The sequence below is a fragment of the Triturus cristatus genome, chromosome 12 (genome assembly GCF_964204655.1).
Source record: "Triturus cristatus chromosome 12, aTriCri1.1, whole genome shotgun sequence".
Taxonomy (NCBI): Eukaryota; Metazoa; Chordata; class Amphibia; order Caudata; family Salamandridae; genus Triturus; species Triturus cristatus.
Window position 1 is genome coordinate 431,530,241 of NC_140595.1, and position 16,094 is coordinate 431,546,334.

General features: G+C 44.1%; 1 protein-coding gene across 1 annotated transcript; it reads right to left on the reverse strand.

Annotated features, from left to right (window-relative positions):
- Positions 1-8,932: 8,932 nt before the first annotated feature.
- PPP1R3E (protein phosphatase 1 regulatory subunit 3E) lies at positions 8,933-14,972 on the reverse strand. The gene has a single exon (XM_085637611.1). The coding sequence runs from the start codon at positions 13,482-13,484 to the stop codon at positions 12,522-12,524; it is 963 nt and encodes a 320-aa protein (XP_085493737.1). The 5' UTR covers positions 13,485-14,972; the 3' UTR covers positions 8,933-12,521.
- Positions 14,973-16,094: the final 1,122 nt, after the last annotated feature.

Consider the following 16,094-nt stretch of genomic DNA (forward strand, 5'->3'; position numbering starts at 1 on the left):
CTATCCTCGGTGGTAATATTGGTTAATATTCAGAAACAGTATGTATATGCACTCTGCTGTTCTGATAGACCCAATCTACAGAGCATTGCAATTCCTTTGCCACAATTTCTGAAAAATTAATTTTATATTAGTGAAAGATAGTCCACAAGTAAGGAGTCCACAAGTAAGGTGTTAACTCATTAAACTACAATGTTGCACAAAGAACACCAAAACAAATAGAGATTCGTCCATAAATGGATTTGCAGTGTCCAAATGGTAATAATCACAGCACAACACTATATAAAGTGTATGCATTCAATGATGTATCTATAATCCAAAGTCTTTTTGTGCTTGAAAACAGAAACATCAAGGTCTAATATGGGAAAATGGATTAACACTGCTGAGAGTCACCAGCTTAATGATGTATTGACAGTCTATGGGTGGCTTCTGCTGACAGTACTGCAGATGCTTAAGAAACTCATGAGAACCTGCCTTGTTCAGGGGTGTCAAATTTAACAAAATATGTAACTGTCCACGGTGCAGGTTGCTTCACAAATCTACTTGTCCTGTAACACAATCCACTTACCCCTTTTGGTGCCATGTAGTGCAGCGACAAATTATGGCAGCAATCTCATTATATAAGAGCTCTGATATAGCCTCTCTGAATATGCCAGAGCTCATACCATAGTAGTGTTTGAATACTTGCAATCCCCTTATGTTGCCACGTTTACGCAGATCTACATACTGGGGCTGAAGGTAGTGGTAAGCAATAGTTCCAGGGTTAGAATGCCCTTTTGAGTCGGTGCAAACCTACTAACTTGCATGTTTAAGGTATTTCAACAACTCTTCTCCAATCTTTTCCCATACTGAGAAATGTTGGAAATTTATTCCTGACAATGGCAGACGTAAACCTTCCTCCAGAGTTGGGAAAAAAGTGGTTGGAGGGAAAGTGAACTTGCAAACACTCAGAGTTTTGCATGAGCAAATCTACACATGCAGATTTGCTCATGCTATAATTCAGTTCACAAATATTTTCTAGGAGTGCTATTTCTGGTCCTACTTCTGAAAATTCTTGGGAATTCACAAAAACTGTATAGATGCACTTAATGCAAGGACATATACCATGGGTGCACTTTTGAGACTTTCTTTAATAATTGGGCCCCTAATTTGGTCTGGCATTGACCATGACATTTGCGTTTATTAAAATTCTGCCTCTGTGAGTAACAGCATTCTGCTCTTTCACAAGAAGCATATCGGCACACAAAGCAGTTTTGTTCAGTACCAGTAACTACTGTGGAAGTGTGAGCTTTTTGGGACCCAAAAAACGTTTTTGCTTTTGTCAATGTTTGTTATAATGATGAGGGCCCAGCAGCTCCCACAGCAATAAGGTTTTACAAACACCGTGCCAAAACAAGTCACACATTGACAAAACTAAAAAGCTGACCACCAATTTCAGACCTACTGGCTTTGCCAATGCTTGTTTATTTGTGTTTTCCATAATCTTATTGAAACTGGTTACACTGATTTTCCATTGTGAATATTTTTGGGAATTACTAGCATGCATCAACACATGTTAATAAATGATGCAAAGAAATGGTACCTGAACTTTTACAGTAATTTAGCAAAAAAATGTTTTTCCTGCTTTCATTTTTTATGAACATTTTTTTTTTTTGAAAGCAAAGAATCATCAATCTTGCTTTCAAGCTTCTGCAATATTTTCATCCAATCGGAGAGCATTCTGGGAGCCTCATATTGCAAAACTTTGAAAACGTGTACACATTTCTTCACTGGAACCACTGTCAGTAGTGCAGTTAGAGCTTACAACATTTGCTTAGAGCACTCACCCTAATAAAGGCTTTCAATTAGTGAACCATATATACAAGTTTGAACAGCATTAACATATGGGGAAAATATTACCTTAACTGCAGACAGTGCCCTTCCCTGATCCATAATGTGGTACCACAAACTGGCAGCCAAAGGGTTTGTGCTACAGGGGGTTGGGCCTACTTGTCCCAAGGACAAAATACACATAAAACCTTGCTGCCCTTGACCCCAAACAATATGTCCTGGGCATTGGGCTATAGGAATTCCACATCCCTGCTTGTTGCACCCTCAATACATACCATATTTGTGCCAATGCCACAATTTCAATCATCTTTAGGCCATAATTGTATATGATTATCACATTAAGTTGACCAGTGGTCCGTACAAGGGATATTGACACCTATTAAAAAAAGCAATCATTAACTATTTTTCAAATCTCTTATGGCTAAAGGTGGTGTTCAGCTCCTCTTAAGACTTTCAAATTATTCTGGGTTCCTCAGAATCTGGAACGGGAGCATTTCAATGTGAAGGTTTATTCAGAAAATATAATTATGAATTCTTACCTGGAGGTGTAGAAGTAATTTAGGTACACTGTACCAGTAAGGCCCTTTTTAGGTCTCGCCTAGGCAGCGCATGCGCTATCTCTCCAAGACCTAAAGTAATCTATATGTTGAGTGAAACTCTGCCTATTGGTGGCTAATATGTCCTGCTGCTTGCCATTTGTTTAAATGTGGCAAACCTTGTTATCTGGGTTTTAACTGGCTGTTGATCGGATACTGACTTCCGTTTAGTCCGGAAGCAGCAACACCTATGTACTGTTTTCATTCGCTTTCCTGTTTGATGTGTGCTTCAGGGGAACTTTGTTGTACGTTTTTGGCAGCCCAGCATGCTGAGTTGCAGTTAATGGGTTCACTTTCTGGCCACTTCGTTTACGGTTTATTTTTTTTGTGCCTTTGTACGTGATGCTAGGGACTGTCTTTTTTTGTTTTTTAAATAAAACATAGTTTGCGCTTTTCAGAACCGCTACAGTATACATGTTTCTAGACTCTTCTCTTCCATCCCATGTCTCAGCTCTGGCTCCCCCTCTCTTTAATTTAGCCAGCAGGCTGCAGCCTGAGCCAACGTCGCAGAAGAGCAGCGGAGCCAGGCGGATGAAGGAGGGGTCTGCTAGGGTGAAAACACAGCAAGACGTTAGGGGGCTCATCGCTGCCTAACACTTGCCTGCTGGCTTACTACACTGCAGTCTCCAGCTTGAGACGACATGGGCTGTTGCCATACAAAAGCATGCTAAAGTTAGACTGCCTAATCCGACAGGAACACCTAAATTTACAGAGCCAGGCTCAAAGAGGGTCTACCAGTAATTTAAAGACAAGCACCTAGAGAAGGGCTTCACATTTTATCGTACAACTCTCTGCTTGCCCACAACAATACAAAGTGAATCCCTCAGAAGTGTTGCATAACATCACGAAAGAACACTTTGTTACTTGCTTAATTACTGTGCACGGGCGACACGCTTTCTTTTAGCGTGGCACCCTCTTCTATATTTACAACACAGGTGCTGCACTTTATGTTTAAGCACGCCGCCCATTTTTATGTTTAAAAAATAAACAATACCTTTAAGTCTTGTAAATACTTGGGAGAAACTTTAACTGCTAGCGAGGTGTCCGTGAACATACTTTAATCGCGGCTGCTGTTTTAGGAGCGCTTTGCTTAGTTGAACCATCATTTAAGTTGGCGAAGGTTGTTTATGTAAGTAAGTGTAAATGCTTAAATGTACACTAGAATTGCTACAAAGCTCATTTAAAAAAAAAAAAATCATTCAGTAGCGCTAGTACATTTGCTAACGTGAAGAAGTGAGTTTTATTTTTCACCGGAAATGGCATGCTAAACTCTGTAGTTCCACCCGCGATTTGGTTTCATCCTGTCGAATGTTCTGCTTCCCTTGGGTGTCGCTGCACGTTCTCAGTGGTTGTCTGTACTCCGGGTTCTCAAAGGAGGCAAACTAGACTTTTCTGCACTAGGGAAAGTAAAACAAGTGATTTTGTTTATCATTAGCAATGGTTATTGTTAATACCAGCACGGAGGAGGGTAATGAGGGACTTCAAACAGTATGAGCACTCAGGCTCAAAAGGGCTCAAATTATATTCTCAGCCGTGCCGACCCGTTTAAAGCACTGGTTTTAACACCCCTAAAGGTGCGAGCTTTGTTTTTTTAAGTATTCTGGGCTGGCGAAATGCACACTCCCCACACTGCATGCCATGGGCACCGTGAAGCTGCTTGGGCAAACATAGAAGCTACATCTCACATTAAGCAGGTACTCAGTGCAAACCCATAAGATGCAATCCCTTCTAGCCTAGAGCTTCTGCAGCAGTCCTGATGGGTGTCAATAAACAAGGCAGCCGCTTTGTAAGAAGAAGGGAAGTTATTTATGGATTCTTCAGGGCCTGGTGTCGCTGTTGCTATGAACAGGATAGAGGCACCGCCCGCTGCGCAGCTCTAGGCACACAAGTACATTAATTAAGAATCCCTTGTCTGGGATGGGGGCGGCTTGTGCCTGGCTGTCAGTTGATTTCAAAGCTGGAATGGACAGCCGAGCACGGCCTGAAAACAGCCTCCACAGCCCGCTGTCCTGGTAGGATAAGACAGCGCAAAAAACAGCACACAAGGAAGTGCTGTCAGAACAATCTAGCACAAGTGAGGCTTGCAGCAGTCTTTTTTAGACGCATTTTACAGTGCTGGGCTTGCATCATAACAAAGAAGTGTATAAAAACAATGGAGCATAGCTTTTAGGTAGGTAAAGTTATGCTTTATTTGTACTGGTTTGTTCTGACAGCATCTGCTTTTTTGTGTTTATTTTCTTGGGTGATTTTTAATGTGTTTCCCATTAATTACGCGAACCAGGAGATCTACACTTTATTGAAATCAATGTGTAAATATCAGGCAGTTGCTTCCTTCCGAAGTGTCTGGAAATGCAATGTCTGCCTTGAAAGGAAGTTGCACATTGCAGAATTGGAAAGCTCGAACACGCGCTGAATAGATTTTGGAGAGGTTCATAGCAGGTGCCATGTTGAAATTTGCATGAAATTGTGAATGAAGTCAACATGGGAAGCAAGTTGCGTCATTGATCGTCTATAAAGTTTGTGCAAAAAAGTCTTATTGCCACAAGTCAGATGAGCATCAAGGTTCAGATGGTAAGGCCCACGATGTAGATCTGGGGGTGTGATTGAGGCATACCCAGCAGGCTGGCTCTCCAGGGCTGGGAGCCCCCTCAGGCCTGAAGAGCGAGCAAAACAATCATTTGCTATGCAATAGATCTCACATTTACGCAAGTTTGAGCTATTGGCATTGTAAATGACAATGCCTTTTATTTATGTTTTGGTTTTTAAAACATAAATCAAAGGCATTACCATTTACAATGCCAATAGCTCAAACTCATGTAAATGCGAGACCTATTGCATTGTAAATGCTTGTTACTTTCTGGTGCCCCATGAAACAGTTGCATTTGATGGACAAATTGTTTTAATGCAAACATCAATGCATTGGATACATACTCAAATCATTTGCCACTGATGCAGTCCCGGATAGTTTTCATAATCATAAGAGTAAACAGCACTGAGTGATAAATAGGAGGAATTATTTATTTAAAGTTACACACTAACAATAATGTCGGTGGGATCAGCTCACTGGAAAGAAAGACTTTACTTTCAATAGTTACTCTTTGCTGTATCTTTCTTGTTCCTTATTTAGCCTCCATTTTTTCCATTGATTTTTCAGATAGCTAACCAGTCTGTGACTAGGAATAGAAGACAGTATCAGCAGTAGAGCGGTGATTATAAAATGGAGCCAACTTTGATGCACTAGTTAAGGTCAAGTAAAATGTTTGTGAAGGGGTTTGTGCTAGAAATACTGCCTCCGGATTGAAAACTGACCAAAAGAAGCTAGAAATAATAATTGTCTACCAAGTTGCAGTATGAAATGGCTCCTCTGGGGAGCAGAATTTTAAATCTCAGCTCATATGCTTGGTTTGGAACACGTTTAAGAAGAGTAGGTAGGAGTAATATGATGTGTAAAATATATGTGTTTACTTTCGTAAACATAAGCTACAGAGGTATGACTTCAATAGAACACGTGCCCAGAATTTCTTATAAAGTTCCATTTTGGAATGTGTGTGAAAAATCAAGATTGACAAAAATAGCTCTTTTTTTAGAAACAAAAGTCTGCCCTGAGACAATTTTGGGTACACATTCCCGCCCAGTTCTAAAATCCTAATATTAAGTGCAAATTATCAAGAAAGTGAAGGAGCAACATTGTACTGTCTCACTCTATCTAGAAGTAGAAGACATCGGCTTTGTGAACATTCTGCTGCAGTTGCGTTTAAAAGTAAAATGTTTTCTAGTAATATGTAATGGTTATAATCTTACTCGCTAAAGTGCACATATCAACTGAAGCAGAAGTTAAAAGCGGTCACACTTCTGGATACTAATCCAAAAAGATGACAAAAGGTAAAAGATGAGCGCACATCCTAACGTATATTAAAAGTGAAACAAGACCCAATTCCAATCCAACGAGTGCTACTTGTGGTACGGAAATCTGTTACCAAACGTTGCCCATGAGTTCACCAGGTAAACAAACAGATTCTTCACAAAACAGGTTGCACACCACAAATAGTACAAGTACTTAAACTCCTTCAATAATTGTATTCATATGCTCCACTGTCCATCTGAACTGTATAAGTCTTATTTTCTTTCACAGTGTTGATGGATGAGCATTTATTTTTCTGAAATCCTCCATAGTATTCATTCAATTTTAACCAACACACACTTCGCCATAAGGCTCCACACTATTAAACCATCAAGTCTATCATTTATCAATTCATTTTACTCTTCAGCTGTTAGCAACTATGGACTTAAGATGTTCTTCATATAATTAACATGCAATTCCAAAAATCATCTTCCTCCGGTACAGTGTTTCATTGACTCTACTTGTTTTATCCAGTAACCACAAGTATTACACCTACAAATCGCCCCAAGAGAGTTGCATTGCCAGGAAACACCAGGGCGGCGGCCTGTACCTGACAGTGTGATGTGGTCTACACACATAAGCCTTAGGACAAAGTATGTGTTGGCTAAGAATTCTACATACATTGTGGTAGAGTCAGAGAAAAAAAAATCAGTGCTCATACATCAACTCTATGAAAGAAAAAAAATTAACTATGCAATACGGATGTAGGAGACAACATATGAATGACATTGCTCGGATACTGTTTATGCAGAAATCGATCACATACACAAAAAGAATCCAGATTGATGCGAGGTCATGAGGTGGTGGTCAGAGATTTCATGAAAATGTCTAGGAATATGTCGGTACCACTGATCATCTGTGATTCGAGCAAAAATCTGCAGTGTGTACTAGGCATGCATGCATATATGTTGTATGTATGCGAGGGGAAAAGAGATCCTCATCCCTTACTCATCATTTAATAAGCGAATAGCCTTCGTGTACTGGTTCTTGCCCAAAGACAGGGGGAGATGCCCCTTTCCCCCTAAATTGAAACGAGTTTTTTGATGGTGTATCTGGGCTAGAGTGTAAATTTCCGTTGTTTGGGATAAAATCCAATTGATGCAAATAGATCCGGTTAATGTTTGTATTTTTTATTCTTATTAGTAGCTGCAAACGAAAAAAGGATGGCACAGCCAACACGTGTTTCGCCCCCTAATTGGCCATCAGGCCTGGGGCTTCCTCAGGGCAGGTATTCAAGTAAATTGGTATTTTTGAGCGGGGGTTTGTAAACCCGAAGATTTCTCTGGTCTCGGCTAATGCCAGGTGCTGCTGGTGTCCGTGTTGTGGTGGTACAACACGGACACCAGCAGCACCTGGCATTAGCAGAGACCAGAGAAATCTTCGGGTTTACAAACCCCCGCTCAAAAATACCAATTTACTTGAATACCTGCCCTGAGGAAGCCCCAGGCCTGATGGCCAATTAGGGGGCGAAACACGTGTTGGCTGTGCCATCCTTTTTTCGTTTGCAGCTACTAATAAGAATAAAAAATACAAACATTAACCGGATCTATTTGCATCAATTGGATTTTATCCCAAACAACGGAAATGTACACTCTAGCCCAGATACACCATCAAAAAAATGCATGCATATATGTCTAGCCATCCATTGGTGTGTTCCTCGAGCAAATCTCTCTAACGCACATCAGAAAGGGGAAATAGGATGCTCTCATATCTGGCATTCAGAAGAGAAAAACCGTGGCAGAGTCCAGATTGAGGTCAATGGGTTCAGATACATGCACTGGTGGGTGTGACTAACTTATGGCCTGGCAAAGGTGACTGAAGGGTGCCAGGGGGTAATTAACAAAGTAGCCCCTGAGATTCACGTTTTATTCAGCTAGGAAGCACAAAGAATTGGTGTTAGTTAAAAAATTAGTGTCAGTTAAAAAACACAGGTGTAAGATCAACCTTATTTTACCATTTTAAAAACAAGATAAAACAGCAAATCTCCCATATGCTTGACATGAACTGTAGATTTTTTTTTCATGTACAGATGGATTATTAATCAGTGATGGATTACAGAAGCATTTCCCAGTAGTGCTACCTACACCCTGTAATATGCACGTGATTCTGAGACCAATACAGCACAGGTTTCATTTGTCTCTAGAAACGAGATAAAAATAGTGAAATATGACCTTAAGCAAATGTTCTGATTTGTCTTAATAGCAAATGGCACAGAAGTAAAGGTGTGCACGTGTGTCAGAAATATATGTGAATAAAATTCATATGTAGTATCATTCCAAAGATTGAGCTCCATGTAGCGCCTCGCCACCTACTCATAGTGGTATTCAGTCTTGGGCCTTCGTAGGCCGGAATATAGTGCAGGAAATACAGGTTAACAATAATGTGCGCACTCGTCAGTGTAAAGAGTTACAACGATCTAAAACCCTGGGATAGCCACAACCACAGATGCAGGAAAACAGCTTCTCGGTCTAACATAAGTATTGGAGCATTATATCGCAGATATACACTTGTATAAAATAAAAGGGTACGAAATCAACCTTAATACTTATAGGAGCTTTGATGCTGCATATAATAAAGTTAACATTCTGAGAGCCTGCAATTTCTTGTTGAGGTTGCATCAAAATGGGCCAAGCAGACACTTTATTTAAAAATAAAGTCGATGTATTTGACAGTGAATTCCATGTGTACTTGGTGGTCCTTAAACAAAACAGGATCACATGATGCAGAATCAAGCAAGGGGTTTCGATTCATCATTGGAACACCACTAAGATCTCACCAAGATGACTATTTTTGCAGTACTGTGTGTATCCTCTGCAGCAGTGGTGAAACACTGGACAGGAAGCACACTGAAAGGAACTTGTCAAGCACCGTTTTCACAAATACCAGGTAAGCACGGCACCAATCAACATCTAACTCCTTTGCTGTGTTGTAGCCCAACTGATCAGAGCCCCTGAAAGACGAGCGACGAATACACATACTAATACATACACAAATCCCAGACAACCATTCACTTTGACACCATTTTGACAGAACTAGGGTATTGCACTCCCTTTCTGCTCGATATTGTTTTAGCATATCTACAACACGTTTCCTATTCATTAGCAGCTTATTGGCTTAAAGTTGGGGTGAAACCTCGAACTAATCTACAATTTGAGTGAGGCTTAGCAACTACACATAGAACAGCCTAGCTTAGAAACACTTGAATCGAACACACAGAACATTCTTGCAACCACGAAAACAAACAAAAAACACTGACTTGGAAATGTATACACTTGTGGCATAAGTGAGCAACATTTACAGAAAACAATATATCATTTTCTGGTGAAATACCAACAGCCTGCGGTTCAGGAGCCATAACAATAAGCTATTTGGTATTTGCACTTTGCAAATGTTCATATGTTATAGACCCACTTTTTCTAACATTAAGATACAGAAGGTTTTAAAAATATATTAACCTTTTTTCGACAAAGAATCAACTTTCTGTACAAAAATAGCAACTAGTGAAATGATACAATGTTCCTATTGATTCACCAATAGGTGTGCGGACTAGCAGCAACGTACCAAAGAACAGCTTCATTAATGCAAAGTTACTCAGTAATGGTGCTGGGAAGGTGAGCCTGTCAGAGAGGTAAAGACATCAGTTACAGCACTTTAGGGCTAGTGGGATCTGGGCTCTGCTTCATCTAAAACTACAGGAGGAGCACTAGTTATGTCACCTAAAAACTTGACCCTTTCAGTTAAGCTGTCTTTAAAAAGTGCAACCATCGAACCCAAAACAGCCCTTCAACGACATAATATTGTTACAAATTTCTCACAAAACTGTTTTTCTTCAGAAGAACACAGCCACACGCTCGTTGATGATCCGGAAAGCATCATGAGTGTCCACTGGGACATTGAATAATGAATCTTTGAGAAGAGCGCAATTAACATCCATGGAAAGACATGAATCATTGGGGACAAAGCAAAGGGAAATTGCAGCAAGAAATCAAAACATCCAGACAGCATTTCAAAATCCTGTAGCAACTACCCCAACCACGGAGACTGAATTTTGAAGTACTGAGAAGATACTGTTTGTGTTCTTTGAGGGGACAAATATTTTGAAAACCTGTTCTCAGTACTAAAGGGTTGCTTGGGGAGAATGCATTATTTATTTTAAAATAGTCCTTTTGAACCGTCCAGTGGAATACTCTAAAAAGTTTGTGAAATATGAATAACCAATGCACTTGGAATCCTTATGGGGGAGATCAGTGAAACGCTGTGAAGCATAGTTCTGAATCTCTGAAGAGAAAGAAAACAAAATCACTGAGGAAAATGCATTGCGTTTTTGTAAAAATGACACTAAAGAATGGGTCAGTTCTTTAAAAAACATTATACTTTGGGTTTTCTTTCTAGGTCTCCCCCATTTGCACGACTTACCAAAGAGAATATTGAATCGGACATATTTAAGGAGGTTCCAATGAAACTCAGACATTAATGGAAGCCAAGGCCACCTTAAAACAGAATGTTGGTGCCTTTAATGCTGAAGGCAAAATGCAAGAGATATCAATGGCAGCCCCTTCTCTTAACTGGAATGGTTTCACTAGCGCTCTATCAAGTGACATGGGTTCATGGTGGGTGGAATTGGCTCTGTGATAAGATGCAGGTCTAAAGTGGGGCGGATCAACACCATCAGGCCAGTACTGTAAGAAGTGGAGTAGCCACAACAGCCAGAGAGAGCTTACGTTTTTTTACCACTATCAGTTAGCAGTAACCATTTTACTTGGGAAATCCTATTTTTTCTAAGGCCAGGATTGTCTGAAGTGAATGTGTGGTTATTTGCATCAGCCTGGCTCATTGTTCCAAGAACTGAACTCTTTAAACTTCGGGTACATCGAAGTCTGCTTGGGTGACAGAACATAATCCGAAAGCCAGTGTATGAATTAGAGCGACTGTGTTCTTGGGCTGAGCCTGAGTGAAGTTTTACATGAATTAGTCTGTCCTAAACCATCAATTACTTGGTCTATTTTCTATGAGGCATTGCAGTTTATTCAATTGCCTATTATTAATATAAGTAGTCTTAATCTTTGGTTGTGTCTACCATAACGTCTAGAATAAATGATCCAACTGTATTTAACTTGCTCTAAATTATCAGGGACCACATATTTCTGTTTGGACATTTTTTTCAATCTTCTGGTGTGTTAGTGAAGCAACAGTACAACTCACCGACTACATTAAAGTGCTAGAGAACTAGAATGTGTAGCCTAGAGTATGAGAGTGGGTACAAACACCAATATTCTACATTGCACTATGAGATATATGAAGGCGCTGCTTTGATCAAGATACCAACAGGCAATATATGAAGTATAGTTAGGTGTTGTTCTGTGTAGGGCACATGGCATGAAGTAACTCAGACAGGTGCTGTATGAAGAGTATCTAGGTGCCACCATGGTGCGGCCCACCCTGGGAGAGAAGCGAATGTGGCCTAACGGCCAGAGCTGCCGACCTTGGAGCTGAGGAGCCAGGTTCGAGACTGTGTCGACTCAACATCCTGTGATTCTGGGCATATCACTTAATCTACTCATACCTAGGAACAGCTCCTAGAAACCCTCACTGGTGATTAACCGCGCTATAAAAATCTGAATATTATTATTATTACAAAGACGATAAACCCTAGTACATGGTACTATATAAATACATCTAGGCACTGTTCTCTAAGCTTCAGACAGGTTACATATAAAGAACATGCTGAACCTTATCTCTGGGTGGCCTTTGATAAAGTGCATCGAAGTGTTGTCTTATGAGGCCAAACAACTTTCCTGTTACAAGTGCCTGGGAGTCCCAGAGGGTGCCTTGTCTGAAGCATCCAGAAACTGTTCCCTGATGATCTCAGAATGGACATACATGAAGTGCATCCAGGTGCGGCTCTCTGAGGCATATATGACAGCCCATATAGGAAGTGCACCCAAGAGCTACGAACTTCCGACGGGCCAACATTATTTACCCAGGCGCTGTTCTCCAAGCTCTTCAAGGCCTACATGAAGTGAGGTCCAACAGAATATGAACTGTATCCAGTCGCCTTTCACTGCGGGCCTCGGGGCGCCCACACGTTCTCCTAAGAGTATTCCTGTGCTCTTCTCAGAGGGCTACAAGTGTCCTCGGGATGGTCCAGAGGCCACGTGGAGTGTTTCCAGGCGCTTTCCTAATGGGCCTCGGTGGTGCTATATGAAGTGTATCCAGGCGCTGTCGCAGTCCCGGGGCGGGGACAACCGCAGGCGGTGGCTGCGCACTTTGTAGTTGTGGCCCTCGTTGTTGTCCCAGTACTCGGCCCCGCACACGCAGTAGCGGATGGCGAACTCGAGCAGGCCGCCCTTCTCGAGCAGCGAGGGCGTCACCAGCTTGAAGCTGAAGCGGTCGGTGTGAAGGTCGCTGGAGCCGGGAAGGTAGGAGGCGGCGCAGTCAGCCGAGGTGGCCCAGCGGTCCAGACTGTAGCGCACGGTCACCGTTTTCTCGAAGGACTCGTTGATGACCCGCACCTGGCCGCTGACGCTGAACTGGTCGGTGCGCAGGCTCTCCAGGCACAGGTGCTGCTGCCTCACGCGCTCCAGGAAGCCGGGGTCGGCGCCGGGGTTGGGCGGGAAGAGCGGCTCGAGCAGCACTGACTGGACCGGGGCCTGCAGCAGGACGCTCAGCTCCCCCAGCGCCGGCGGCCGCGGCGTCTTCCGCAGGCCTATCAGAACGTGCGCCGGCACGCGCGGGGCGTCCGCGTCGGAGAAGTGGCGCACGGCGATCAGCTCCAGGCCCAGCGAGTCGGCGAAGCGCACCTTCTTGCGGCGCGACGGGCTCTGCGCCGCCGCGATCTCCAGCTGCAGCCTCCTCTCGCCCGGCGTGGGCAGCGACTTGGCCCTACGGCGGGCGCCGGGGCTTTGCGGGGCCAGGGTGGGCTCCCGGCCGCGGCTGGGCTTGTCTGGGGTGGGCTCCGCGTTGATGTCTGGCGGGGACTCATCTTCCAGGTCTGGCTCCTCTGGCTGGGGCGGGGGCAGAATCCGGCATCCGCGCTCCTCGTCCCGCTCATCTGCGCCCTTGCAGGGATCGCCCAGGCTGCCGTACAGGCAGGCGGTGCAGCTGAAGTTCCGAGGCAGGTAGAGTCTAGGAGGCGGCGGCATGGCTGCTGCCTTTTCCATGCAGGGGAGGCCCTATGAAGGGCTGTTGCTGGTGCTCTATTTAGACGTGCAAGGCTTTGCTGTCCTTACTGGGGCTAGACCTTGCTTCTAAGGGATTTCAAGTCCTAGGTGCCCTCTCTGTTACTTGTGGCAGATCCTCGGCACCCTGATGTTAGTTTCCGGGTTTCCCAAATTCGACCCGTCTCTCCTTGTCACAGTCTTCCAAGGGCAGCGTCAGCTGCTGTGCCTACAACCCGGTGTTTGCTTGTCACCTAACTTCATCTCCCGTGTTCCTAGAGAGCTACTAGATAATTCCCCCCCTCTCCCATCCTATCTCTAGTGATTCATGTGCCATGGCCCAGTATCATTCCCTAGTGGTGCTGCATATGTGACGCACTGCAACTCGTTTCTACGTGTCTGTCACCCAGTTTCTCGTGCTACCGTCACTTTTTCCCCGCTGTCTGCACCAGTGCACAATTCTTAGTGCTGCTGTCTTACTCCCCGCAACTCGTTTTGCTGCTGACGTGTCGTTGCCGCGCTGTCTCATTCGTGTGCGCTCAATGTCACTTTCCTACTACTGGGTGTCTGACCCCCTATTTCTACTGCATGACAGACTTCTTGTCACTCTCCTGCTGCGGGCGCCTGTCTCTCTATTGCCGCTGCCAGTCCCCTGTTACGGGTGCCCGCTTCTCTGTTGCTGCTGCATGTCTACTCGCAGCCCCTCTCCTGTTGAGGGTCCCTGCCTCGCTATTGCCGATGAGAGAGTGCCAGTCTCCCCGCCACTCTCCTATTGCGGGTGCGTGTCTCTCTATTGTTGCTGCGTGTCAGCTTTCTTGCCACTCTGTTGCTGCTGCATGCCTACTCGCTGCCACTCAATTCCTGCGAGTGCCCGCTCCTCTGTTGCTGCTGCATGCCTACACTCGCCGGCTGCGGGTGTCTTCCCCCAGTCTCGCTCTTCCTTGTTCTGCTCATTTGACTCAGTTGCTGCCTCTAGTGAAGTTGGGTACTACCTTCTTGGAAATAGATGCCGACTATCCGGCTTTCATGCCGCCCGCTCCTCGTACCGAGTCCTTCTTCTCTCCTTGGTGCTGAAGTGTTCTCGCCCCTTTGATGAGTATTAAGTAGCGTGGTTCACAGGCCATTCTGTCCTGCCCAATGTCTGACTGGTACTCGCTGCTGTCGGATGTATGCCATCTGTCCCCGGTGTCGAGAGTGCCACGATCCAGTTCAGTCTTGTCCTCCGTGACGCTGTAGAGGATTCTTTCCTTCTCCAGCCGGCCCTTCCCTCGCCCAGGTATCGGGACTCCCTGCTCCGAACGTGTGGCCCCGTTTCATTTATTCCCTCTGACTGCCTTCCGCCGGTTGCTGCAGACTGTGCAGAGATGACGCGCAGGCTCCGAGGAGGATGCCGTGTGTGGCTCTGACGCTCCTGCTCCTCTGCTGGCTGCTGACGCACTTAGCAGGAATCGCGTCCAGCACTCCTTCTGCGCCCCCAGGAACCTTGTCATCTTCCCTCATGATCACCCAGGACCGCCCTCTGCTCCCCCTCCCTGTTAACCCCAGATTCGAGGTTTCCCAATGAATGCGCCAAACTGAATCAGGTGCTTGCTAGTGCGGCCAGACACTGGCGCCCGGCGCCCATTCATACAGTACTGAGGAAAGTGAGTCTGGAAGTACGTTAATACCCGACATCACAGACTTGACATTTTATAGCAGGCCAGCTTCATTATCCAATCGGAGTGGAATCGGAGGCTGCTAGCCTATCCGCTGTGTGCTTTTTTGTGATACGTTTCACAGTGTTGGCGTTTTAAAAGGGAAACTAAGTGTTTTTGGAGCGTTACTATCTGGCGCGTCCATTTTAATGTATGTTTGGACAGTGATATATTGTCTCACTGCACACGTTTACCCGTCTGCTTTGTTTGTACTAGTACACGACCCTTCAGCAGAACTTTGTGACATTATTCCTTAAATTATCCCTATGCTGCAGAGTGGCACGTCCCAGTTGTCAAAACTATAACAGCAGTAGCAAACGTGAAGGGGTAGTGGCACGTTCACTGTCTCATAATAATACTCTAGCCTGGGCTTCAGCTCTTAACCAATTACTGCCCTCATTAACATTATGGAATTAGCTTTTCAAGAATCGTCAGCAGTGGCTCACTGGCTTCTGTTCGCTGTACTGCAGTGTACAGCGACGTTTCTTCCCGCTTCCCAAGTTCACATCTAGTTTTCTTTCATACCTTGCAATATCAAATAAATAGGAAGTTGCGCCAAAGAGCAAAGTCAGCTGCGGACTTTGCAAGGCCACACAAACAAGTAATATTTGTACTGAAAACCGTGCTCTTTTAGTTCACAAGGCTGAGGAAAGAAGGGGGTGGGGGAATTCAGTGTTTTTCTCCAGGTGGTTGTGTTGTACACCTGTCGAATATGTAAATGACACCTATAATTCAGGGTCTGATTCACGAAGTGCTCTTGTGAGTAGTTTTGTATGAATTTTAGCTTAGCTGGGATTTACTCATGAATTTACAGAATTAAAACTTGCTTAAACACGGAAATAAAGGTTTGTGATACAAAAAGCTTTCCCCCCATAAGTAAGCATGCCTTACTCCCACAGATGTATGATTGAGCCACAAC